Source organism: Eleutherodactylus coqui, chromosome 7, assembly GCF_035609145.1.
Source record: "Eleutherodactylus coqui strain aEleCoq1 chromosome 7, aEleCoq1.hap1, whole genome shotgun sequence".
Taxonomy (NCBI): domain Eukaryota; kingdom Metazoa; phylum Chordata; class Amphibia; order Anura; family Eleutherodactylidae; genus Eleutherodactylus; species Eleutherodactylus coqui.
Genome location: NC_089843.1, coordinates 25980456 through 26007800, shown reverse-complemented (window position 1 = coordinate 26007800; position 27345 = coordinate 25980456). Strand labels below are relative to the sequence as shown.

General features: G+C 46.6%; 1 protein-coding gene across 1 annotated transcript in view; it reads right to left on the bottom strand.

Moving 5' to 3' along the window:
- Positions 1 to 441: 441 nt before the first annotated feature.
- The window catches only part of LOC136573449 (vomeronasal type-2 receptor 26-like), a 67624-nt gene continuing 40720 nt past the window's right edge, over positions 442 to 27345 (bottom strand). Inside the window, exon 3 of the mRNA XM_066574738.1 lies at positions 442 to 1346. Coding sequence (XP_066430835.1) covers positions 442 to 1346 — 905 coding nt within the window. The remainder of the gene's footprint in view (positions 1347 to 27345) is intronic.

The window sequence follows — 27345 nt, the reverse complement described above, 5'->3', positions numbered from 1 at the left end:
TTCTAGACCCTGTATCTATCGAAAGAAAGCATGTCTTAACATGCATAGTTTCACACACTTTTATATGCCTGTTATATACTTGTGATCATTCAATGAAGATTTTAAACTTTAATAGTGTTCTGTGTGAATTTTCACACTGCAGCTAATATAATAACAATTGAGGGTGGTGGAGAGAATAGGGAAGGCTCCAGTGTGGGAAAGGAATAACTCTTGAGTCAGGCGAATATTGATAAGTCATAGGGTGGGGCCATCACTACTCCAGGGATGGGGGTGGGTTAATGAGCTTAAGCGTGGGGCCACCTCCACTACTGCAGGGTGAGGGGGAAGTTGAGGAGATATGATAAGTGGCTGGGCACCTGTCATTTTCCCAGGAAGTGGGTGGTTTGATGAGACATGTACACAATGTACTACTCTATTATCAGGGGAAATATTTTGATAACCTTACTTCCTTTTCCCCAGAAGATCAGTTTTTCTATCCATTTCAGATTTAAACAAAATGGAAAAGCATTTTGGAAGAAACACACAACCTAAAAGTCCACTGTTGGACGCCATTACTGCAAATATCTCTACCGCCACCATAGTTTTTCCTCTGGTGCTCAAATAAGCCGGGATCATGGAGATCCAGACACTGCAGAACAGCAGCATGCTGAAGGTGATGTACTTGGCCTCATTAAAACTATCCGGTAATGTCCTCACCATAAAAGCCAGAGCAAAGCTTACTGCTGCCAGGATCCCCATATAACCCAACATGGAGTAGAAGCAGATATCTGATCCTCCATTACATTGAATGATGATTTTCCCAGAATAAGACTGAGTGTCCAGGTCCCGGAATGGGGGAGAAATAGACAACCAGATAACACAGATTACAACTTGTATAGATGAACACAACAGCACTATGGTATAGGGCAGTTTCACACTCAACCATTTTCTCCATGGGCTTCCAGGCGTGGTGGACTTAAAAGCAACACAAACCATAACAGTTTTAGCAAGAAGTGAAGAGACTGCTACTGAGAAAAAAATCCCAAAACTAGTTTCCCGTAATCTACAAGTTGCATCACTGGGACAACCAAGAAACAAGAAGACGGAGAGGAAGCTGAAGATGATGGAGAGCAGGAGGAGATAACTCAGGTTCCGGTTATTAGCTTTAACAATAGGAGTGTCCCGGTAGAAGATAAATATTCCAAATATGAAGCCAGTCACAAGACATCCGAAGACAGAAACACTGGAAAATACAGAAGCCATTGTGTCATTCTGGTAAGAGATGAAGTCCAGGACTTTGGGCAGGCATCGGTCTCTCTTCTCATTAGACCATTCATCACTTTGGCATTTAATACAGTTCTCAGCATCTGTAGGAATATTTCATAATATATTAAATGTTATTTTTTTTTTTTCTGTCTATCTGTCTGTTATATTGATCCATGTAATAGGGCTAAAACTACCACTGAGCAGGTGTCTAACCATTTTGGGGGTGTTGACTCCTTTGTTGAGGATGTGGACCCCATTAACACTCTCAAAACTGTTAGCTGCCTATTCTTGCGTGAAAGCAGGTAGCTGATCAGCAGTGACAAGCTGATTAAGCTCAGGGGCACCAACGTGTTCATGATATATATCAGTGGTGTAGCTAAAGGCTCAAGGGCCCGATGCAAAAGTTTAGCTCGGCCTCCCACCCTCCTACTGTACCCATACACATATCTAAACCGTGCTGCCTATAGCTGCAAAATAAACTTACAAACATGATCTAGACCTTTAGGCATTTAACCCCTTAGTGACGGCCCAATAGTGTTTTTACGTCCTGCTGTTGCAGGATTTGTATGGAGGGAGATAGTGCAGCTATTTCCCTCCATATAGTGCTGGCATCAGCTGTTTATTACAGCTGACACCCGCTGTCAATTCTGACTGCGGCGTTTAAATCCCCAGAACAATGTTCGGGGGTCCAGTACGCCCCCCCCCCCCCCACACGGTGAGGTCGGGGGAGCCATGCAGGTGTCATGGCAGCGGGGGGCCTTCTAAAAGACCCCAGGGCTGCCTCAGCAGACTGCCTATCAGGCCATCCCCGTGGGGTGGCTTGATAGACTGCCTGTCAAAAAGCAGTATGACGTAATGCTATAGCATTACGTCATACTGCAGGAGCGATCAAAGCATCACTGGTTGTGGTCATCTAGGAGTTCTAAAAGAAAGTGTAAAAATAAGAACAAAAACGTTTTACTAATTGATAAAAAAAAAGTTATAAAAGTTCAAAAAGCCCCCTTTTTGGCATATTTGCAATACAAAAATAAAAATATTAAACCAAAAATATGTATTTGGTATCACTGCGTCCGATCTATCAAATTAATGCATTATTTTACCCGCACGATGAACGTGGTCCGAAAAAATAAACGCCAGAAATGCACTTTTTTGGTCACCCTATCTCAGAGAAAAAAATGTAATAAAAAGCGATCAAAAAGTCAATTGTATGCAACAATGGTACCAACGGAAACAACAGGACGTAGCACACAAATTCAGCCTTCACTCAACTATGTCGACAGAACTTAAAGGAGATGTCCCGAGGCAGCAAGTGGGGTTATACACTTCTGTATGGCCATAATAATGCACTTTGTAATATACATTGTGCATTAATTATGAGCCATACAGAAGTTATAAAAAGTTTTTTACTTACCTGCTCCGTTGCTAGCGTCCTGGTCTCCATGGTGCCGACTAATTTTTGGCCTCCGATGGCCAAATTAGCCGCGCTTGCGCAGTCCGGGTCTTCTGCTGTTCTCTATGGGGCTCCGTGTAGCTCCGTGTAGCTCCGCCCCGTCACGTGCCGATTCCAGCCAATCAGGAGGCTGGAATCGGCAGTGGACCGCACAGAAGAGCTGCGGTCCACGGAGGAAGAGGCCATCTTCAGCGGTGAGTAGAGAAGTCACCGGAGCGCCGGGATTCAGGTAAGCGCTGTGCGGGTGGTTTTTTTAACCCCTGCATCGGGGTTGTCTCGCGCCGAACGGGGGGGGGGTTTAAAAAAAAAAAAACCCGTTTCGGCGCGGGACATCTCCTTTAACTTTTATGAGTAGTATCAGTAAGGAAAATATGGTTTTCCTAGATTTGGAACTATATTCGGAAATAGGAAATAAATGTTCTTACAAAAACTCAATTTAAAAAAACAGAAATGAATAGTTTTTTGGATTTCAACAGTGGTCATGCCAAATCATGTAAGGTAAATGTCCCATACGGACAGTTTAGACGTATTAGGAGGAACTGTTCGTCTTTGAAACTGTGTGAGGAACAGGCTGATGTCTTAAAAAATCAGATTTGAAGAAAAAGGTTATCTAGCACAGCTAATATTTTTATATATGGAATTTTTATATCTCGTGGCAATATATTTTATATATTATATATATGTATAAAATAAAAAGTTAAAATATAATACTATACAAAACACATCTCCATATGCAGAAAAGGTATAGTAGATAGTAAGACTGAATCCACTTATGAATTTATAGAGAAGAGTTGGCATAGCATATAGGTATTTCATATATATATATATATATATACATACACACACACACATTTCTGTTTTTTTTCAATATGTATGCAGTATCTATTTGAGAAAGTGAAAAGTTTGTATATGGTTGTGATGGAAGGTGAAATGTCATTACCGGACGTCCCCCGGAGCATATAGTTGCATATAAATAACATTTCCTTTCAAACAAGATCCATACAATCATAAGAACAGCAGTATTTTTTTTAAATTTACTTAGGCAAGTTGATGAAATTCTAAGCCTACTGTCTGCATAGAGGGATGAAGATTGTAAATAAAGTTTTTTTCACAATCAGCTCAGGGGGAGACGGGATGATGTCATCACGCTCCAGTGGAATGCACGTCATGCGTTCCAGCATGGTGACCGGAGACGTACTGCCGCCCTAGGCTCCACTTCACCAGAGAGCTACGAGTAGCAGAGCACCGTGACACTCCCGGTGAGTAGTACAATACCTATATAAGAACTGTGTTTTATATGTTTATTAATATGCTTGAAAAAGGCCACACGCTGGTTGAAACGTGTTGCATAGGATGGGTGACCTCTTGCAGGAGGTTTGGACTTTGTGCCTCTTGTATGAGGAATTTTTATAGGATATAGTCTGAAGTGTTTGGAATTAAATGAAGATTTGAGCACTTCGGCTGAAAAGAATTTTTAGGATATAACATCCATCTAAGAGATTGACAAGTGACTCTGGGACACCAGGGGAGGAGGTTTATCCCTGAATGACCACACACTCAGGGGCACCTTCACCCCCCTCAAGTGAGTACCTACAATCATTTTCATATTTTCATCTTGTCCTCTGCATGAGCGCATACACAACTACATTCTTATTCCTATTTCACATGTTGTACATACTGCTCTCCATCATCGGTGGATAACAAGAGGATTGCAGAAGGAATAGACAGTGGAGGTCCAATCAAGGAGCTGTCCTTTTAACATTTGATATACACTACCGTTCAAAAGTTTGGGGTCACCCAAACAATTTTGTGTTTTCCATGAAAAGTCACACTTATTCACCACCATGCGTTGTGAAATGAATAGAAAATAGAGTCAAGACATTGACAAGGTTAGAAATAATGATTTGTATTTGAAATAACATTGTTTTTACATCAAACTTTGCTTTCGTCAAAGAATCCTCCTTTTGCAGCAATTACAGCATTGCACACCTTTGACATTCTAGCTGTTAATTTGTTGAGGTAAGCTTGAGAAATTGCACCCCACGCTTCTAGAAGCATCTCCCACAAGTTGGATTGGTTGGATGGGCACTTCTGGCGTACCATACGGTCAAGCTGCTCCCACAACAGCTCAATGGGGTTCAGATCTGGTGACTGCGCTGGCCACTCCATTACCGATAGAATACCAGCTGCCTGCTTCTGCTGTAAATAGTTCTTGCACAATTTGGAGGTGTGTTTAGGGTCATTGTCCTGTTGTAGGATGAAATTGGTTCCAATCAAGCGCTGTCCACTGGGTATGGCATGGCGTTGCAAAATGGAGTGATAGCCTTCCTTATTCAGAATCCCTTTTACCCTGTACAAATCTCCCACCTTACCAGCACCAAAGCAACCCCAGACCATCACATTACCTCCACCATGCTTAACAGATGGCGTCAGGCATTCTTCCAGCATCTTTTCATTTGTTCTGCGTCTCACAAACGTTCTTCTTTGTGATCCAAACACCTCAAACTTGGATTCATCCGTCCACAACACTTTTTTCCAGTCTTCCTCTGTCCAATGTCTGTGTTCTTTTGCCCATCTTAATCTTTTTCTTTTATTGGCCAGTCTCAGATATGGCTTTTTCTTTGCCACTCTGCCCTGAAGCCCAAAATCCCGCAGCCGCCTCTTCACTGTAGATGTTGACACTGGTGTTTTGCGGGTACTATTTAATGAAGATGCCAGTTGGGTACCTGTGAGGCGTCTGTTTCTCAAACTAGAGACTCTAATGTGCTTATCTTCTTGCCTAGTTGTGCAACGCGGCCTCCCACTTCTTTTTCTACTCTGGTTAGAGCCTGTTTGTGCTGTCCTCTGAAGGGAGTAGTACACACCATTGTAGGAAATCTTCAATTTCTTAGCAATTTCTCGCATGGAATAGCCTTCATTTCTAAGAACAAGAATAGACTGTCGAGTTTCAGATGACAGTTCTCTTTTTCTGGCCATTTTGAGCGTTTAATTGACCCCACAAATGTGATGCTCCAGAAACTCAATCTGCTCACAGGAAGGTCAGTTTTGTAGCTTCTGTAACGAGCTAGACTGTTTTCAGATGTGTGAACATGATTGCACAAGGGTTTTCTAATCATCAATTAGCCTTCTGAGCCAATGAGCAAACACATTGTACCATTAGAACACTGGAGTGATAGTTGCTGGAAATGGGCCTCTATACACCTTTGTAGATATTGCACAAAAAAACCAGACATTTGCAGCTAGAATAGTCATTTACCACATTAGCAATGTATATAGTGCATTTGTTTAAAGATAGGACTAGTTTAAAGTTATCTTCATTGAAAAGTACAGTGCTTTTCCTTCAAAAATAAGGACATTTCAATGTGACCCCAAACTTTTGAACGGTAGTGTAAGTCTAGAAGAAAGCAGGTTCCATCACCAATGCAGAAGGGGGCTCTTTACTGTAAGAGCAGTGCAACTTGGGAATTCTCTGCCCGAGGTAGTGGTAATGCAGAGGGGAAAAAATATTGATAGAGGAATTTAAAAGGGGTCTAGATGTCTTTCTAGAATGCTATGATATTACAGGATATAGACATTAGGTGACCAGTGGGGTTGAAGATCTTAAGTATTGATTCTGGACTAACAAGGGGGGTTGAAACAGGCTGAAATAGATGGACATTGTCTTCATTCAGCCTAACATACTATGTTACCTGCTAACAACCCGGCTTCCACTTGACTACTTTACAGTCTGGCTTGGCTACTACACCTGGGCTATAATCCAGCGCCGGAAAAACCTTACAGAACTTAGCCTCCACCCCAATGATATCCATGGTCTTACTTGAAAACCTTGAGGACGAAGCTCTATGTTTTCCCCGTGACAGCCCCTTCACTGACCTCAAGCCTCCCAATATTTCAAATCCCTCTCCTCTCAGCTGCCCAGATTTAGACATCTTTGAGAGAATGGTCGCGAAAGAACGCAAAACCCTCAATGTACCCCACAACAAGCACTCCAACTTATCACTAACCGAACAGGCCTCATTGAAATATTTTGAATCCTGTGAATCTATAATTATTAAACTTTTGGATAAATGGGGAAATATAGTGGCATTGGACAGAGAACAATACGTCAGGCTATGTAAACAGCTCCTTGCCGATAAAAACGGTTATTCCATCTTGAATGTTGATCCCACTATTCCGTTCCTGAACCTTTTATCTAATGCTCTAGAATTGAGGTACATCAATGAAGCCAAACAAAGATTTATGCTCCCTTGTGCCCCCAGAGTAGTCCCTTTTTTTGCACAATTAGGTAGCACATAAAATGTTTCAGGAGCAGCAAATAGTTGCAAAATAAAACATCCTCCAAGATCCAAGATGTTGCTTTATTGTATTCCACATACATAAGAAAACAACGTTTCGGCTGGTGCAACCAGCCTTTTTCAAGTTGAACAAAGGCTGGTTGCACCAGCCAAAATGTTGTTTCCTTATATATGTGGATTACAATAAAGCAACATCGTGGATCTTGGGGGATGTTTTATTTTGCACCTATTTGCTGCTCCTGAACCTTTTTTTGCACGATTGGATGATATTGATCCTGGGTCGGGATCTGTTGGTGAGTGTGCAAGGATTCAAAGCTTCCCACTACCAATGAACGTGGTATGTTAGTGTGCCGCTTTCTGCATTCTTTATTAAAGTATTATCTGCTACCTAAGGTGCACAAAGGTATGAACCCCCTCAAGGGAAGACACATTGTGTCTGGTGTTAATAATCTTGCTCAAAATGTAAGCATTAGAGATGAGCGAGCACCAAAATGCTCGGGTGCTCGTTGCTCGAGTCGAACTTTCCACGATGCTCGAGAGTTCGTTTCGAGTAACGAACCCCATTTAGTCAATGGGCAACTCGAGCATTTTTGTATATGACCGATGCTCCGCTTAGGTTTTCACTTGTGAAAATCTGGAAAACCTACGAAAGTGATGAAAACGCCACAGAAACGGATAGGGCAAGGGAGGGGCAGCATGCAGGGCTGCATCTCAGGCTCCCAGGTCTCACTATTAAGCCACAATAGCGGCAAGAGTGTGCCCCCCCCTCTAACAATTTTTACTTTGGACAAACCCTCATTAGCAAGGCACAACTTAGCTAAGCACCTCCAACCAAGCACAATCACTGTCTGCGGGTCACACCGCTACCTCTTCTCCTGGGTTACATGCTGCCATTGCTGTTAAACCCCGACCCCCACCCCACCCCCGCGCACGATCCTGCATCCACAGCGCACACAAAAGTGTCCCTGCACAGCGTTCAGCAGCCCTCATGCCACATGCTCGCTTCATAGCCACACCACCCTCATGTCTATTTATAAGCTCGTACTGGATGAGGAGGAACTGGAGGCACACACTGCAGAGGGTTGGCAGGGCCAGGCAGCGACCCTCTTTGAAAGTGTGGGCGATAGCCCACAATGCTGTTGAGAATTGATGATAAATTGACGTTCGATCATCATTCCAATCCCATGCCACCTCCGTCGCAAAATTGTCAGGAGCCGCAAACGTGGGCATAAAAGGGACTCAGGTGCCAGCACTTCTACACATCTCCACAATGCAGCAATACTCTGTGTGGAAAGCACGTGAGTGGGTCCAGGGTCAGGCTTGGTCCCAGCCTCCATCTAGTGTGACCCAAGGTGCCGCGAGTTGCATAGCAATGGGAAATCCATGTGTCCACAATTGATTCTGTGTAGGTGTTAGATAGCTCAACACTGCAATGGGAAGTCTTTGAGTTCCTTGGGCTTGCCTTTGCTGTCGGTGCACAAAGATGGTATTACACAAGTAGAAATCAGAGCACATAGCAGAGTTTCACCCCACCAAGGACCTCGGCCCACATTTCTACCCAAGTCAGTCAGTGTGTTTGTGTCAGACAAGTAAAACACCGCTATGGGAAGTTTTTGTGCACTCACAGCATAGGTAAGCCAAAGGAACCCAAGGAAAGTATTAAACATGAGGCAATTTCAGTGCCCAAACATTGCAGACTTTCACTCCGTCAAGCACATAGGCCTCTGCCCACACCCTCCGCAATCGTGGGCATAAAGCGGACTTCGATGCTAGTACAGCTGTGAGCATCTCATTTAATCAGTTACATTTGCTTTCACCGCTCCAAAGACTGGATTAACCAGGAGCAAGTTCCAAAGGCCCCACCTGGCACAGTTGCATTTCCCCTAGGACATAGGCTTCTGCCCACACCCTTAGCAATCGCGGGCATAAAGTGGACTCCGATGCTGGTACAGCTGTAAACGTCTCATTAATGCAGTAACGCTCGTCTTCTTTGGCCCAAACCAGTGTCTTGGATAACTGTGGTAACACGAGGGAAAATATATGATGCCCAGTGCTGATCCCCTGACCCCAAGCAGGAGGAGGAGGTGGCCTTACAAGCCCAAGAAACCATTACCAGGACCCGCTGTAGCCTGTGCGGGAAGTATGTGAGCGGGCCCTTGGTCAGACTCGGTCCGAGCAAACACCTTGTGTGACCCAAGGTGCCGTGAGTTACATAGCAATGGGAAAATCCATGTGCCCACAGACTATTCATTCTGTGTAGATGTCGGATACCTCAATTGACACAGCAAGGGGAAAGCCATCTGCATTCTGCACCCTACCCAAGTCAGTCAATGTCTTTGTGCCAGACAGGTAAAATACCGCTATGGGTAGTCTTTATGCACACACAGCATAGGCGAGCCGAATGAACCCAAAGACAGTATAAACATAAAGGAATTATAGTGCCCAAACATGGCAGACTTTCACTCCGCTGAGGACATAGGCCTCTGCACACACCCTCAGCAATCGTGGGCATAGAACGGACTCCGATGCTAGTACAGCTGTGAATATCTCATTAATGCAGTAATGCTCCTATTCTTTGACCTAAACCAGTGTCTCAGATAACTGTGGTAATACGGGAGAAAATACATGATGCCCAGTGCTGATCCCCTGACCCCAAGCAGGAGGAGGAGGTGGCATTACAAGGCCAAGAAACCATGACCGGGACCCGCTAAAGTCTGTGTGGGAAGCACATGAGCGGGCTCAGGGTCAGGCTCGGTCCCAGTCTCCACCTTGTGTGACCCAAGGTGCCCTGAGTTACATAGCAATGGAAAATCCATGTGTCTCCACACAGATAGTTTAACACTGCAAGGGGAAGTCTTTGAGTTCCTTGGGCTCGCCTATTCTGTCAGTGCACAAAGATGGTATTACACAGGAAGAAATCAGAGTGCCCAACCATGGGAGAGTCTCACCCCGCCAAGGACCTTGGCCTCGGCCCACATTTCTGCCCTAGTCAGTCACTGTATTATTTGTGCCAGATAGGTAAAACACCGTGATGGGAAGTCTTAGTGCTCACATAGTATAGTATATAGCATTCCTGTAGCAAAGGTCTAAACAGACCCCAGTAACATTTCTGTAGTAAAAGTAGAGGCGGATCCCAGTTACATTTCTGTAGCACAAGTATAGGCAGACCCTAGTAACATTTCTGTAGCACAAGTATAGGCAGACCCCAGTAACATTTCTGTAGCAGAAATATAGGCAGACCCCAGTAACATTTCTGTAGCAGAAGTATAGGCAGACAGCTGTAACATTTCTGTAGCAGAAGTATAAGCAGACCCCTGTAATATTTCTGTAGCAGAAGTATAGGCAGACCCCAGTAACATTTCTGTAGTAAAAGTATAGGCAGACCCCTGTAAAATTCCTGTAGCAGAAGTATAGGTAGACCCCTGTAACATTTCTGTAGCAGAAGTATAGGCAGACCCCAGTAACATTTCTGTAGCAAAAGTATAGGCAGATCCCAGAAATCTTTCTGTAGTAAACGAAGAGGCGGACCTCAGTAACATTTCTGTAGCAAAGGTATGGGTGGACCCCAGTAACATTTCAGTAGCAAAGGTTTGGGCAGACCCCTGTAACATATCTGTAGCAGAAGTATAGGCAGACCACAGTAACAGTTCTGTAGTTAAAGTATAGGTAGACCCCTGTAACATTTCCAAAGCAGAAGTATAGGCAGACCCCTGTAACATTTCTGTGGCAAAAGTATAGGCAGACCCCAGTAGCATTTCTGTAGTAAACGTATAGGCACACCCCAGTAACATTTCCTAAGCAGAAGTATAGGCAGACCCCAGTAACATTTCTGTAGTAAAAGTATAGGCAGACCCCAGTAACATTTCTTTAGTAAAAGTGTAGGCAGACCCCAGTAACATTTCTGTAGCAGAAGTATAGGCAGACTCCTGTAACATTTCTGTAGTAAAAGTATAGGCAGACCCCAGTAACATTTCTGTAGAAAAAGTAGATGCGGACCCAGTAACATTTCTGTAGTAAAAGTAGAGGCAGACCAAAGTAACATTTCTGTAGCAAAGGTTTGGGCAGACCTCAGTAACATTTCTGTAGCAAGAGTATAGGCGAACCCCTGAAACATTAGTATACCATGAGTGTAGACAAAGTCCGGAAAAATGAGTTAGATAACAGTATGGCGATGGCCAGAAAAATTAGTGTACCAAGAGTACAAGTGTACCCCTGAAACATTTCTCAACCAAGAGAGCAGGTGAAACCCAGAAATATTTTTTAAAGATACAGCTCGCTGTTGCTTAATTTGCATCAGAGCCTGGAGGCAGCCCTGTGACAAAAAATTGTTTTCTGTTAAAGTATCAATGCTTCTGAAACTTTGAAAAATTGTAAAAAAAATTGTAAGCAGTGCCTTTTGGGCCGCAGAAAAATTGGCAGTTCAGCGTGATGGCATGATGTTTCAGGAGGAGGAGGACTAATATCCGAGAGTGATTGACAAAGCTAATTCCAAATTTTTTTTCCGGTGATAGGGAATGCTTATTTATCCGGTTGCAGCGAAAATAATCTTTATGTACCACTGCTCTCCGTCGGTGGAGAAGAGAAGTCTGGGGAAAGCCAGCCTTTGTTCATCTTTGAGTGTAAGCATGTCGGCACTGGCAGTTGACAGGCGGGTAAGCTTGTCCGTGATGATTCCCCCAGCTGCACTAAACACTCTCTCTGAAAAGACGCTAGCAGCAGGGCCAGCCAGCACCTCCAGGGCGTACAGTGCAAGTTTGTGCCACATGTCCCAATAGTTGTATGGAGCAGAGGCATCACGGAGGACGGTGGTACAATCGGCTATGTATTCCCACACCATCTTTTTACAGTGCTCCCTCCAACTCAACCCTGACTGGGGAGTAGTTACACAGTCTTGCTGGGGAGCCATAAAGCTGGCAAAGGCCTTAAAGAGTGTTCCCCTACCTGCGCTGCACATGCTGCCTGATCTCTGCACCTCCCCTGCTATTTGGCCCTCGGAACTACGCCTTTTGCCACTAGCACTGTCAGATGGGAAGTTTAGCATCACTTTTTCCACCAGGGCCCTTTAGTATTGCATCATTCTCGTACCCCTTTCCTCTTCGGGAATGAGAGTGGAAAGGTTCTCCTTATACTGTGGGTCGAGAAGGGTGTACACCCAGTAATCAGTGTTGGCCAGAGTGCGTCTAACGCGAGGGTCACAAGAAAGGCATCCTAACATGAAGTCAGCCATGTGTGCCAGGGTACCAGTACGCAAGACATGGCTGTCCTCACTAGGAAGATGACTTTCAGGATCCTCCTCCTTCTCCTCCTCCACAGCCCATACATGCTGAACAGATGAAAGGCAAGCAGCATGGGTACCCTCTGCAGTGTGCCCAGCTGTCTCTTCCTTCTCCCCCTCCTCCAAAATGCACTGAGATATAAACATGAGGGTGGTCTGGCTATCAAGCGACATACTCTCATTCCCCGTCTCCTGTTCCAACCGCAAAGCATCGGCCTTTATGCTTTGCAGCGAACTTCTCAGCAGACATAGCAGCGGGATGGTAACGCTAATGATTGCAGCATCACCTGTCACCACCTGGGTAGACTCATCAAAGTTTCCAAGGACCTGGCAGATATCTGCCATCCAGGCCCACTCCTCGGTAAAGAATTGGGGAGGCTGAATACCACTACGCTGCCCGTGTTGGAGTTGGTAGTCTATTATTGCTCTACGCTGCTCATACAGCCTGGCCAACATGTGCAGCGCAGAATTCCAGCGTGTGGGCACGTCGCACAGCAGTCGGTGCTCTGGCAGCTGAAACCGATGTTGCAGGGTCCTCAGGGTGGCAGCGTCCATGGTGGACTTGCAGAAATGTGAGCAGACGCACCTTGCCAAACAGGTCAGACAAGTGAGGGTAGTTTTTCAGAAACCGATGAACCACCAGATTGAAGACGAGGTTACGGCCGTTGTCACACACGACCATGCCCGGTTGGAGGCTCAGTGGCGAAAGCCAGAGGTCGGTCTACTCTGTCAGACCTTGCAACAGTTCAGGAGCCGTGTGCCTCTTGTCACCTAAGCTGATTAGCTCCAGCACGGCCTTCTGACGCTTGCCCACTGCTGTGCTGCGGCACCGCGCGATACCGACTGCTGGCGACGTGCTGCTCACACTTCTTAATTGAGGGGTATAAGTTGCATAGAAGGAGGAGGAGGGGGAGGGTGTAGGGGAGGTGGCATAAACCACCGCAGATACCAGCACCGAGGTAGGACCCACTATTCTGGGTGTGGGTAGGACGTGAGCGTTCCCAGGCTCTGACTCGGTCCCAGCCTTCACCAAATTCACCCAATGTGCCGTCAGGGAGATATAGTGGCCCTGCCCGCCAGTACTTGTCCACATGTCTGTGGTTAAGTAGACCTTCCCAGTAACCACGTTGGTGAGGGCACAATTAATGTGGCGGGAGATGTGCTGGTTTAGGGCTGGGACGGCACACCGGGAAAAATCGTGGCGATTGGGGACCGAGTAGCGCGAGACCACCACCGCCATCATGTTTTTGAAAGCCTCCGTTTCCACAAGCCTGTACGGCAGCATCTCCAGGCTGATTAATTTGGCAATGTGCATGTTTAAAGCTTGTACATGCGGGTGCGTGGCGGCGTATTTGCGCTTTCGCTCCAACGCTTGTATTAACAACAGCTGAACGCTGCGCTGAGAGACATTGCTGGGTGGGGTCGAGGACAGCGGAGGTGAGGGTGTGGGTGCAGGACGGGAGGTGCTTCTGCCTGCGTCCTGAGAGGGGGATTGGATCTGTGTGGCAGGTTGGGGCACAGCGGAAGAGGCAGTGGTGTGACTCAGAGGCGCTGAACGGCCTTCGTTCCACCTTGTGGGGTGCTTGGCCATGAAATGCCTGAGCATGCTGGGGGTGGTGAGGCTGGTAGTGGTGGCTCCCCGGCTGATCTTTGTGCGACACAGGTTGCACACCACTGTTCGTTGGTCGTCCGCGCTCTCACTGAAAAACATCCACACCTTTGAACACCTAGTCCTCTGCACGGATGCATGGCGCGCAGAGGTGCTTTGGGAAACAGTTGGGGGATTCTTTGCTCTGGCCTTGCCTCTACCCCTGGCCACTCCACTGCCTCTTCCAACCTGTCCTGATGCTGCACTTGCTTCCAGCTCTGAAGCCCTGTCATCAGTAGGCTTAGCAAACCAGGTGGAGTCAGTCACCTCATCGTCCAGCTTCTCTTCCTCCGAATGCTCTGTGCGCTCCTCCTTTGGACTTACTGCCCTTACTGCTACCTATTTGACAGACAACTGTGTCTCATCATCATCATCCTCCTCACCCACTGAAAGCTCTTGAGACAGTTACCGGAAGTCCCCAGCCTCATCACACGGACTGCGGGAACTTTCCAAAGGTTGGGCATCGGTCACGACAAACTCCTCAGGTGAGAGAGGAACCAGTTTTTCCCACTCATGGCAGGAACCAGAGAACAGTTCCTTGGAGTCTGCCTGCTCATCAGAATATGTCATTTTCATGGAGTGAGAAGGCTGGGAGGAAGGAGGAGCAGCAGCCAGAGGATTTAGAGTTGCAGTCCCTAAGCCGGGAGTAGTGGACTGCATAGAAGACTGGGTGGTTGATACATTGCTGAATGCATTTTCTGCCATCCACGACAGGACCTGCTCACACTTCTACCCACGGACCACACAGACCCATAAATTGTGATATGAAGCAGGGGACCCCAGAAACTAGCCTCTCTCCTAATCCCTCAGCAGCCGGCTGTGATTCACCTGGACCAAGAACTTGGCTTTTGCCCACACTCTCGCTTGGACGTCTGCGTCCGCATCCACGTCCTTGACCCTTACCCCTACTCCTCATCATGGCAGATTAAGAATAGAGCAGGGCCCAAATAAATTACCCCACTGCACAGCACTGACAATTGGGCCTTAATTCACCACACACAGAGACTTGTAGATAACGGAGGCTCTATGCTGTGACTTGAAAAAATGAAACAGCTGTCTTGCGCTGATACCTAGGGGTAATTAACTGCTCGCAGAGTCTTGTAGATAATAGAGGCTATGTGGAGTGGGAGAAGACTCTAAAGTCAGTGGATAGTGCTGGTAACTGCGGCAATCTCAACCACACCAACGGAAATGGTATTGTGAGACGCTCTGCAGAGTGGCTGAGCTGAAATACATTGCAGTGGCCCCGGTAATATTACAGTACTGTTTATCGGTGAGACCACTGTCTAATTCACTGCAGACAGAGAATGGTATAAATGAGGTAGTTCGCAGCAGGCTAGGAATAACTTGAGTGCACTTTCCTTGTGAGAGCAGTATTGTACGGCACTGCAGCCAGAAAAAAAGTATTACTGAAAGGCTGCAAACAGGCCTAGCTGCGTAATACAAAAATGGAAGCACTACTACTCCCAGCAGGCCCCAAGTAAAATGCACACAGTTAGATGTAGCCCAACGAAAGAGCTTTTGGATTTTTGCACAGAGGATACTGACTGTATAGTGTATTTAACTTTCCCTCTAGAAGTGGCTGTGGCCCCAACACTCTGCGTCTAATTCACTGCAGACAGAGAACGGTATAAACGGAGTAGTTCGCAGCAGGCTATGAATTATTTGTGTGCACTTTCACGGTGAGAGTGGTAATGTACGGCACTGCAGCCAGAAACAAATATTACGAAAGGCTGCAAACAGGCCTAGCTGCGTAATAGAAAAATGGAAGCACTACTACTCCTAGCAGGCACCAAATAAAATGCACATGGTCAAATGTAGCCCAACGAAGGAGTTTTGGGATTTTTGTACAGAGGATACAGACTGGATAGTGTATATAACTTTCCCTCTAGAAGTGGCTGTGGCCCCAACACTCTATGTCTAATTCACTGCAGACAGAGAACGGTATAAATCGAGTAGTTCAGAGCAGGCTAGGAAATATTTTCCGTGCACTTTTATGGTGAGAGTGGTATTGTACGGCACTGCAGCCTGAATAAAAATATTATGAAAAATGTAAAAAAAATAAAATAAAAAATACTTACCTCTCCGCCGCTGCTGTGACCCCCGAGGGGATGAAGAACACATCTGCCGCATGAAGTTAGAAGATTTCCCTGCTGCTACATCTGCCACATCTTCAATTCTCTGCTGCAGCTGTCACACATGTCGTCTACGGTAGAGGATTCTGCTGCTAATTGATTTCAGGGAAGGGCTTTAAATATAAGCGCTTCCCTGAAAATCAAGTAAAAGTACTGTAAAAACACACAAAAAAAAACATACCTCCCTTCGGCTGCTGGGCTCAGCCCCGTCTTCTCCTAGCTGTCCCCGGATTTCTAGTGCTGATCTTTTAGCAGGCGGGGATTTACAATCCCTGTCTGCTGAAAGAGCTGTTTGTGATTGGCTGACGTGCTCAGCCAATCACAGACAGCTCTCGCAGAATGAATGCTGTTATTTATTCGTCGAGGGCTGCCTGTGATTGGCTGAGCACTTCAGCCAATCACAATCAGAGCTACGAGCAGGCGGGGATTTTAAATGCCAGCATGCTGATAGAGCAGCATCGATACAGAGTTGGGGACAGCGCGAGAAGTCGTTGCTTAGCCGTGGCAGCCGTCAATGGATTTCAGGGAAGGGCTTCATAAGCCCTTCCCTAAAAAGCCATTTAAAATAGTGCAAAAAAATAAATAAATGAAATACTCACCTGCCTTCAGCTGTCGGGGCTCAGCAGCGACTTCTCGCACTGTCCCCGGCTGTAACGCTGCTGAGCCCCGGCAGCTGAAGGAAGGTGAGTATGCTTTTTAAAAAAATTTTTACACTTCTTTTATTGGATTTTCAGGGATGGGCTTTTGTTTAAAGCCCTTCCCTGAAATCGAATGACGGGGATGTCGGCAGCAGGATTCTCTACAGCAGCTGTCATGTGTGACAGCTGCTTTAGGGAAAAGAAGAATTCCTCTGCTGCATCTGTCACAGATGTGGCAGATGTAGCAGCAGGGAATTCTTTTTATTAGCAGGGATAAAGGAAACATCTGCCGCATGCGGCAGATGTGTTCTGCATCCCTGCGGATAGGTAAGTTTATATTTTATTTTATTTTTTTTTTTTTTACACTAAATTTCTTGTTTTTCAGGGAAGGGCTTATATGTAAAGACTTTCCCTGAAAAAGAATGCAAGGGTGCCAGCAGAGCATTGTTTTTAGAGGAGCCGCCGGCAGCCGTGGCTCCATTGAAACCATTGCACGGACCAGCATTGAAAACAATTGCACAGACCTCCATTGAAAACAATGGGTTTATTCCCTATGGTACACGCATGTCCAATCTTTGCAAGCACGCACCTGCAAAGTATGGACATTTGAACACACCATAGGAAATGCATTGTGGCTTATAAATGCGTGTTTTTGTGCGCACGTATGCATGCATAAAAACACGCTCGTGTGAAGCAATCCATAGGGCTATTTTTTAAATATCTTTTTCACTGACCTTTTCAATGTTTTTTTTGTTTTATTGGGGGTAAAAAGCAAAAAAAAAAGTTTTTTTTAGCATTTACAATAATTTTTTTTTTTTTAAATATATTTACGCTAAAATAAAGTACGGGAATGTGTACCTCATTTTATTTTGGATGTTTGGATATATAATATGTATGGTTTGGGATTGCAGGGTACATACGGCAACAGTCTTGGTTGGTGTCGACTTTGGGTTATTTTCTTTTTACCTATTTATGTAATTATTTTTTTTTACTATCTATATCCCTATGGCGTCATTTAAGACAACTGGGGGGCATTCCCATGTTTTTAGTTTCTATTTTTTTTTTTTACATTTTTCCTCTGTAGCTGGGATATCTATAGGAGCCCCAGTTACAGAAGAAAACATCCCTTTTTAGTAATAACAGTCACTAATGAAGCTGATCAGGGTCTGCTAGTACCCTGCAGTTCTGCTGTCACGTGATCACAGGCTTGCATAGTGGAAGAAACAAATCCATCTTTAACTTATTATATAGCGCTCATCGAGCACTCTGTACCAGGGGAAGGAGAAGGCAAAAGTGGTTAAAAACCACTTCTTCCTCCTCCTTTGGGTTCTCAGCTGTGACTAACAGCTGACAACCCGACTTACTTCTGTTTGTTTGCAGAAGCAGAGTTTTTAATCTTGCACCATATTTTTTACTATCAGCCCAAATTAAAGGGCCAGGACCAAGCACTGTATATTAAATCCTGCTATAGTACATGCACTTATTTCATGCAGCATTGGTGTATGTATGAAAAAAAAATCATTGGATGATACCTCCTCATACAGCGCGGGTGCCGACTTTCAGCAGCCACAGCTCCAATCAGCCGCTAGGCTGATCATAACTATTAACCCTTTAAATGTTGCTGTCAATTCTGACAGCAGCATTTTAATCCCCTGAACGATATTTAGGGGTCCCAAATGGCCCCCCAGCAATGAGCTTACAAAGAGCCATGTGAGTATGATGGCAACCAGGGACTTCTGAAAGGCCTCAAGGCTGTCCTAGCAGAATGTCTGTCAAGCATCCCCATGAGGGGGCTTGATAGACTGCCTACCCAATCACAGTACGATGTAATGCTACGGCATTACAACATACTACAGAGGTGATCAAAGCATCACAGGTTGTTGTCTCCTCTGGGGCCAAAAAAAAAATAAAGTAAAACTAAGAACAATAAAATTTTACAAAGTATTAAAAAAAACAAGAATTCAAGAAAAAAAAACCTTATGCCATATTTACAATAAAAAAATCTAAATAATAAAACAAAAATACAATCTATCAAACTAATGCTACTATTTACCCCGCACAGTGAACGTCTTTTGGTCACCCTGTCTCTAAGCAAAAATGCAATAAAAAGCAATCAAAAAGGGGGCGGAGCCTGGACGCCGAGCGCAATGGCTGCTTGAGAGCTGCGCTCCTACAAACAGGCACCCACAGCACATAATAAAAGCTTCCAGCCGCAAGAAAACATGGGCAAAACTTCCAAGGAGAAGAGCACTGACCTGCAGGGCACTCCTCGTCCGTCCAGAACGCAGGCAGACATGAGAGGATTCTTTAAAGATCGTTCCTCCCGCTCCCCGCGGCCCCCTGTGAAGATGGCGCCGGCACGAGCGCTCGTTCCCGCTCTCAGCCATGGAGAAGATGGAGATCAGACCTCGGAGGAGGAGGACGGTGAGTCTGTATCCAGAGGGTTCATGAGGAACCTGATTGCACAAGCTCTGCGCCCCATTAGTGCTGATTTAGCAGAGATCAAGGAGGAATTCAAGCAAATGGGGCACAGAGTGGAAGATCTGGAGTCCTCCTCTGCAGCCATCATTTCTCACTCTCTGCAAGTTGAGCAAGTCTTAAAGGAACAGCACCTATTTTTGAATAGATCGCTGCTGCTTCAAGAGGACTTAGAAAACAGGAACAGGCGTAATAACCTGCGCTTTAAAGGCATTCCTGAATCTTATGCGAATGAATGCCTTGATAAAGTCGCCAAAGGTATTTTTGCTGTGTTGCTGGGGGAGGAAAGAGCGTCCAACATCTGCGTGGAAAGGATACACCGGGCCCTAAGACCGCCGTCCGGGACCGCTGAACAGCCTAGGGACGTTATTTGTAAATTATTATCCTTTCCGGACGCAGCCGCGGTCCTCAGAGCGGCCAGATCCTTCAAGGACTTGAAGTTCGAAGGCGCGCCTATTTCGATCTTCCAGGACCTGGCGCCCTCCACGTTAGCAAAGCGTCGCGCCCTGCGTCCCTTGTTGGAAGTCCTGAAAAACCGGGAAATCAGGTACGCGTGGTTATTCCCTTTCGGCATCGGCGCAACCATCAAGGGCAAGAGGGTCAATATCCGCACCCAAGAAGAGATGCGGGAATTATGGTCCCTCCTGGAGTTAGACCCGATCGAACTTCCCAACTGGCAACCTCTTCCGGACCTTCCTTCATTCCAACCACTGGAGAACCCAGGGGACAGGCTGCTAGCGGGCGGCGCAAAATCCCCTAAGGGGAAAAAGAAAAAACCCAAACAGGATCCGTGATTTGCTATGCCAGGAGAGTGTTCTCTCCTGTTCTGTCTTCTGTTGTTGGACAAGCCGCAGGGCTTTTCCCCCCCTCGGGATCAGTACGTGAGTGGCTTAGGGGAGGGCCCTGTGGCGGTCGGTTAATTACAGTCTTCTTCTTTGTCCTGCTAATCTTTTGCGTCTACAGACCAATACATCGCACGTCTGGAGGTGAGCGGTATCTAGACTGTTGTGGAGCTTCTTGAGGATCTGCTAGTCGGTTCGTTTTCAGGTCAACACAATGCTCCGGTTCCGGGACTTGGTATTGTATATCGCATCACCCAGACGGGTTTTTTTTTTTTTTTTTTTTTTTTTGTGGAAGGTCATGTGCATGCTTTGCAGGACGTTTATTCTTTTCGTTTCTGCAAGTTTAGGAGACTATTCGCTCCTATGTTGGTTGGTTACTTGTCTTTTACCACTCGCGGAATGGGCTGTGGGGCCTGTACCGTCCAGGCCGTAACTAATTCGCTGACATCCCATCAGTGCCGTTGCTTGTTGGGATCTCAGTAAGCTGCCCCCAGAGCGGGCCCTAGGGAGGAGTCTACGGACCCCCCCCCCCCCCCGGGGCACACTCAACTAAGTTTCCTCTGTTAGCGGTGCTCCGCTACAGGGGTTTCTCTTTGCAGTATTTGTTTCCTTGTTGCTTTTGATTTGTGTGTATCCCCCACCTACGTGTTTCTCTCTCCCCTCCCCACCGTATCTCCCCTCCCGCCTCCCATCTCATCTCCTGCCTCCTGGCTGTTCATCGCGAAAGAAAACGCCAAAGAAGCTTATTGTATTCTGTGCAACTGTTTTATTTGTGTGGTTATCTTACATTCCCTCTTTACTATATTTAACACAGGTACTTCGTCATGAAAGGACTGCGTCTCACCTCCTTCAACGCCAAAGGTCTTAACTCTCCCTCCAAACGCCACAGCCTCGAGCTGCTTCTGAGGAGGTACGAGACGGGGATTCTCTTCCTCCAGGAGACCCACTACAAAGGTAACAAAACCTTTTCCTTACCGGGGAAGTCATTCCCCAGGGCATTCCATTGCACTCATCCCTCGTCTGCCTCGAAAGGGGTCTCCATTTTTCTTCATAAGACAATTAATTTTGTCGAGGAGGCTCAGTTTAGGGACGACGAGGGCAGAGTCTTGTTCATCAAGGGCACTCTGAACAACACAAAAATTACTTTAGCTAATTTGTATACCCCAAATACGGAGCAGATTCCATGGTTGCTCAAGCAGCTGGAAAATTTAAAACACTTTAGCGAAGGCCAGATTATCTTAGCGGGCGATTTAAATGTCACACTCAACCCCACGTTAGATTCCTCTTCGGGTCGTTCACACATATCCCAAGGTAAGCTGAAAAGATTGGGCAAGCGGCTTCAGGAAATGGGTCTGGTAGATACCTGGCGCACCTTACACCCCACCTCTAAAGATTTTTCGTTTTTCTCCGCTGTGCACTCCTCATACCAGAGGTTAGATTATGTCCTGGTCTCCTCCTCCCTACTTCCGTCCCTGATCGTCTCGAGTATTGATTCGATGACGATCTCCGATCATGCCCCGGTGCATACGTCTCTTCATCTACCCCAGCCAATTGCCAGGGAATGGAGATAGTCGTTGAACGCCTCCCTCCTGGAGCATATAGAGGATAGAGAATACCTATCAAAACATCTAGAAGAGTTTTTCTGTATCAACTCAACAGAAGGGTCCAGATCACCTCTGGTTTGGGAAGCCCATAAGGCTTATATGCGAGGCCTTTTTATTGCCCTGGGCTCACGTATCAAGAAAAAAAAACAGAAAGCTATTGATGAGAAACTCTCGCGGATCGCCAGATTGGAGTTGACTGCGAAATTTTCCCAAGTGAGACAGAACATGGCTGATCTTGCGGCAGCAAGAGCAGACTTGAAACTTCTGCTTAACTCAAAATTTAACAAAAATCAGCTACATTTCAGGCACAAGATATATGCCCAGGGAAATAAAGGCAGTAAGCTCATGTCCTCGCTGATTAAAAAAGCTAGGGCAAAAAACCAAATCAGGGCGATTAAATCCCCTTCTGGGACGACCTTGACTACCTCCAGAGACATTGCAGAGGAGTTCCGGAGGTTCTACGCGAATCTGTACAACCTCCAAGACACACATAATACACCCCCGGTGGAGAACCCTGCGGCCCCCATAGACAGGTTCCTAGAACAACTAAATATGCCGAAATTAAACCCTGAGGAAGCCGCGAGGTTGGTCACTAAAGTCTCGCAGGAGGAGGTGGAGGCGCTAATTGCCTCGAGCCCCCCCAATAAAAGCCCGGGGCCGGACGGCCTTCCGATTCAATACTACAAAGTCTTCCTCCCCATATTAAAGCCAAAATTGACTCTCTTGTTTAATGACCTTTTAGGGGGGGCGTCCCTGCCGCGGCAGTCCCAAGAAGCTCATATTGCATTGATCCTTAAAGACAATAAGGACCCTGTATTGTGCGGTAGCTACCGCCCCATATCTCTGATCAATCTCGATGTGAAGCTGTGGGCTAAATTACTTGCAAAAAGATTGGAGCCGTTTTTGCCTGGACTGATTGATTCGGAACAGGCTGGCTTCGTTAAGGGAAGGGAGGGGAGAGACAATTGTATCAGACTCCTCCATGCGGCCAGATACGCCCAACATCATAAGATCCCACTCGCTATAGTAGGTACAGATGCCGAAAAGGCCTTTGATAGAGTGGACTGGCTGTACATGGAGAGAGTGCTGCTTTCCTTCGGCCTTCCGGCACAGTTCACACGTGCGGTCTTCTCGTTATACGGTAGCCCCCATGCTAGACTGAAAATAAACGAGATCCTCTCCCCTCCCTTCCTCATAAGAAATGGCACTCGGCAGGGATGCCCCCTCTCCCCCTCGCTTTTTATCTTATCTTTGGAGCCCCTTCTCCAGAGGGTCAGACAGGATCCAGGGATTGTGGGCCTGCGGGCAGGAGAACGGCAAATCTCGGCGGCGGCATTTGCTGACGACATTGCCTTTGTGGTCACGGATCCCCAGAAGAGTCTCCCCAGACTCTCTGAGCTGCTTGAGGAATTTGGGTTGCTCTCCAACTTCAAGATTAATTTCTCGAAATCTACAGCGCTGAACGTCTCCATTCCCCCAAAGCAATTTGACAAGCTAAGGGGAAATTCCCCTTTTTCGTGGTCATCTACCCATTTGGATTACCTGGGGATTAAGTTGACCAGAAGGGCGGAAGACCTTTATGTCGCTAACTTTGTCCCCCTCATCGCGCGGGTCAAGCGACTCCTCAAATCCTATGACATCCCCTACATCTCCTGGCTGGGGAGGAAGAATATCATAAAGACATATATCCTGCCACTAATACTCTACAAAATCAGAATGCTCCCTATTCACCTTCCCACAAAATTTTTCAAACTTATGCGCGCGGCCTTTTCGGCATTCGTCTGGAAACAGAGGAAACCGAGACTGGCGCATGGTCTGATGACTCGTAGGAGGAGGGAAGGGGGAGTGGATCTCCCCAACCTCTACGAGTATTACTGTGCAGCCCATCTCCGCTACTGGTGGGACCTTTCTAGGTTGGAGCACGACGAACTACTTTCAAGATTGATGGTAGAACATAGTAATGTCCCCCTATCGGAGGCCATATGGGTTCCCTCCAGCGCCCATTTTCGGGCGAGATCCTTTAACCCCCTTCTCAGAGGACCTTGCGAGGTATGGGATAAGCTCCGAACGGAGCTAGCTCCGTCTCCCTCACCTATATTCCCCTTAGACGTAATTCCCAGAATAATGATCCCACAGGGAGACCGACCCCGGGCGCCGGTATGGAGTAAATGTAAATCAATCTCGGTAGCCAAATTACAAGAGCTTTCACATCTGACCCCCTCGACGATCCCTCAAAAACTATTCCCTACGGAATCTTTATCCTTCCTAGAGGGGGCCCAACTAGCGGGTTTCTTTAAAGAATTTCTTAGAAAGTACAAGTCCACAAGACCCCGCACTATATTCGAAAGGTCCTGGGCGGATAACAAAACCTCACATAAAAAGATCTCGTTTATTCGTAGAACCTTTATCTCCCCTTACCAATCGTACAAACCTGCCTTCCTTACATCATGGGAGAAAGAGCTGGGCATCCGGCTTACGGAGGAGGAGACCAGGACGATCTTGGATACGTCTTTTGGCCTCTCCCCCTGCGTAATTGCACAAGAGGCCCACTATAAGCTATTGGTCAGATGGTATCGGACGCCACAATGGCTATTTGAACATAAGCTCTCCCCTCATGACTCCTGCTGGAGATGTAAGAGGGAGACGGGTTCATACCTGCACATATGGTGGGAGTGTCCGGTTTTAACTCCCTTCTGGAGGGGCGTGGGGGAAACCATTGAAAAAGTGGCGCCTGGTGTCTGCCTTACCCCGGACCTGGTTTTTTTGTGGAGACCGAATAGAAACTTTCATCCTAAAAAGAACAAACTAGTAGCCCTTTTAATAGATACAGCCAAATCCTTGATTCCCCGCTTGTGGCTTCAGAGTGCCCCTCCATCGCTGGGTCTCTGGAGGGAGAGAGTGGATAGTCTATACTCCCTGGAGGAATTACACAGCTGGTCAAATAATACCTACGATAAATTCATTGTGACGTGGGCTCCGTGGCGAGAGGTGAGATCCGCGGCGACATGGGATGTGTGAGACGTGATCTCCTCCGAACACTGTCATGACGGGACCCCGACTCATTCCCCTCCCTACCCCCCCCCTACCCCCCCCCTACCCCCCTCCCGCCCCCCACTGTGGTGTCTCTGTGTGTGTCTGTTTCTTTTCGTCTTATTTAGTGCAGACAACAAAAAGTGTATGTTATGTCTATGCCGGCGCGGGACGACATAGTTCCCCTGTTTGGGCACTTTATTAGTTAATATTGGTATGGTTTACCTAGCGGAGATTACTGTGTATGTAGCGGAGATACCTTGTTGGAACGTTGTCACGTGGCGGACTATGGTCCGGTGGAAGATCTGCCTTTGTAGAAGTTATTGTCTATCCCCTGTATATTCTGTGAAAACCTTAATAAAATTTGATTTGAAAAAAAAAAAAGCAATCAAAAAGTCATATGTATTCTAAAATAGTACCATCACAAAGAATGAGCCATCGCACAACTACGTTGATGGAAAAATAAAAAAAGTTATTGTGCACAGAACATGGTGGCAGAAAAGAATAAAAAAAAAATGTAAATATCTTTAAAAAAAAATAAAAGCAGTACACCAAAAAATGATGTATTTAGTATCAGAATAATCATACTGACCCATAGAATAAAGTTATCTTGTCATTTTTGTTGCAGTTTGTGCACCATAGAAACAAGACGCACTGAAAGATGGTGGAATGCCAGAAAGTCGGCTACCGTGAACACAAGAATACAGGAATCAACCCATCTAACACCAGGAAGACCCTCAGCTATCCTGCGAGAGATTGGGGAACTCCAGAGTCTCACGGCAGGCAAAAAGGACTTGCGGCCTACAGCGATCCCCTTCTCACCACCCCCCCCCCCCATCTCCTCAGCTTGGTCCTCTGGCACCAAAGAACTGCAACTTCAGGTCACCTCGGTGGCATCCCCCCTCTCCGAGCGGACCTGCGGAGGACACCAGGGCCGGGTGAGTGTTTCTGCCTGCGAGCCGCGGCGTGGCCACCTTCTTCTGCTGTGCCCGTGGAGGTCCCGGAAGCACTCCCTCTCTGTGCCTGCAGCGCCGCCGAGAAACAGGGACGCCGCACAACTGCCGAGACGTGTCGGCTGTGAGCCGTGGAGTGCGCAGAGCCTGTGTGCACTGGTGGCCAAGTTTGCAGGAGGAAGCAGCGACCCCTTCCTCACCTAACTTACGGCTGCAGCCGGCGCAGGACTGTAGGGGGATCCCCTGCTTCCTCCCTGCGCTTACTGTGTCAGACACCGCCGTCGGGACCCGGAGCCGTGTCCCCTGAGGGTTGAAGCGATATCTCCCTTAACTCACCTGACGCGGGGTGCAAAACAGGACTGTAGAGGACCTCTCACCCCCACTCCCTCCCTGCTCTGGACGCCGCTGACCGTAGCTTGGTGGTTATAACAGGTCAGTGTACAAACAAGCTCACTCCATACCAGCCTGTCAGTAACACACAGAGGCAGGGGTGTATATTAACTCACAGTGCACTTAATAATCCCTGCAGGCTATTAACAGCACAACACAGCCTCTTAGGCCCGCAAGACGCCATTTGCCTCTAGTTAAACGCCATCTTGGGACTAAAACCAATACAACACCTGAGACCTCCTGGCAACCATCTATATAAAAATTACTATACAACATTTTATCTGAGAAGCGGAATCTCTCTCCCCCGCACCTGTGAGCTTAAAGATGAATTCCGCTACAAAAATACCACAAGAAGGCCGCTATGTTTAACTAACAATTACGTAGATACCACCAAGACTTCAGCAGAACCCAGCACACGAACTGACCTCAAAAAGGTTAAAACTAACAGAGACAAAAGCAGAGACGCAGCAGGCACACCTAAACTTAACAAAAGCCAACTAGACATGGATAAATACTTAAAGAAAAAGCACCACTCGCCCGCGGCACAGAGGCCAAAAACTATGCACGAAGCCCTGACTGACCATAATTTGATCGAATCTGATAGGGATTGTGGGTCAGTACACTCGGACCAAGATGAAGAACAAGACAGAGGCCCGATCTCCCGGTCCTTGATCAAAAAAGTACTGACCAAAGCTTTCCCCCCAGTCCTGCAGGAACTCGCCGACATCAAAACAGATGTCAAACACATAGGCCGCAGGGTAGACGACCTAGAGAACTCTCAATTGGAATTATTCCACCACAGCGAGGCAGTGCAGAGCAATTTACTTACCCAACTAGACCATCTTAATCAAGCCTTCTTCCTCTTGGAAGACCAAGAGAACAGGAGCAGGAGAAAAAACATCAGAATAAAAGGCCTCCTAGAGTCCACTGCACCAGAGGCCCTTAAATAGATGGCTATACAAATATTCAGCTCCTTGTTGGGCGAAGAGAGAGTGGATAACATCACCATCGAACGTACACATAGAGCCCTCCGGCCCAGACCCACTGCCTCAGCTCCTCCACGGGATGTCATATGTGGGCTACTCAGTTACGTAGATACCGCAGCTATCTTTGGAAAAGCACGAGAGACCCAAGACATACTATTTGAAAACAAAATACTGATCTTCCAGGATATAGCACCAAGCACACTAGCTAAAAGGCGCATATTCAAACCACTAACAGATGCCATAAGGGCGAAAAACTCTCTGTGAAATAGCTGTTCCCATTTGGCCTAGCTACCTTCAAAGAAGGACAACAAATTACCACCCAAACCCCAGAAGACCTAAGCAAAGCCTGGGAAAAGTTAGACATTTCACCGATCGA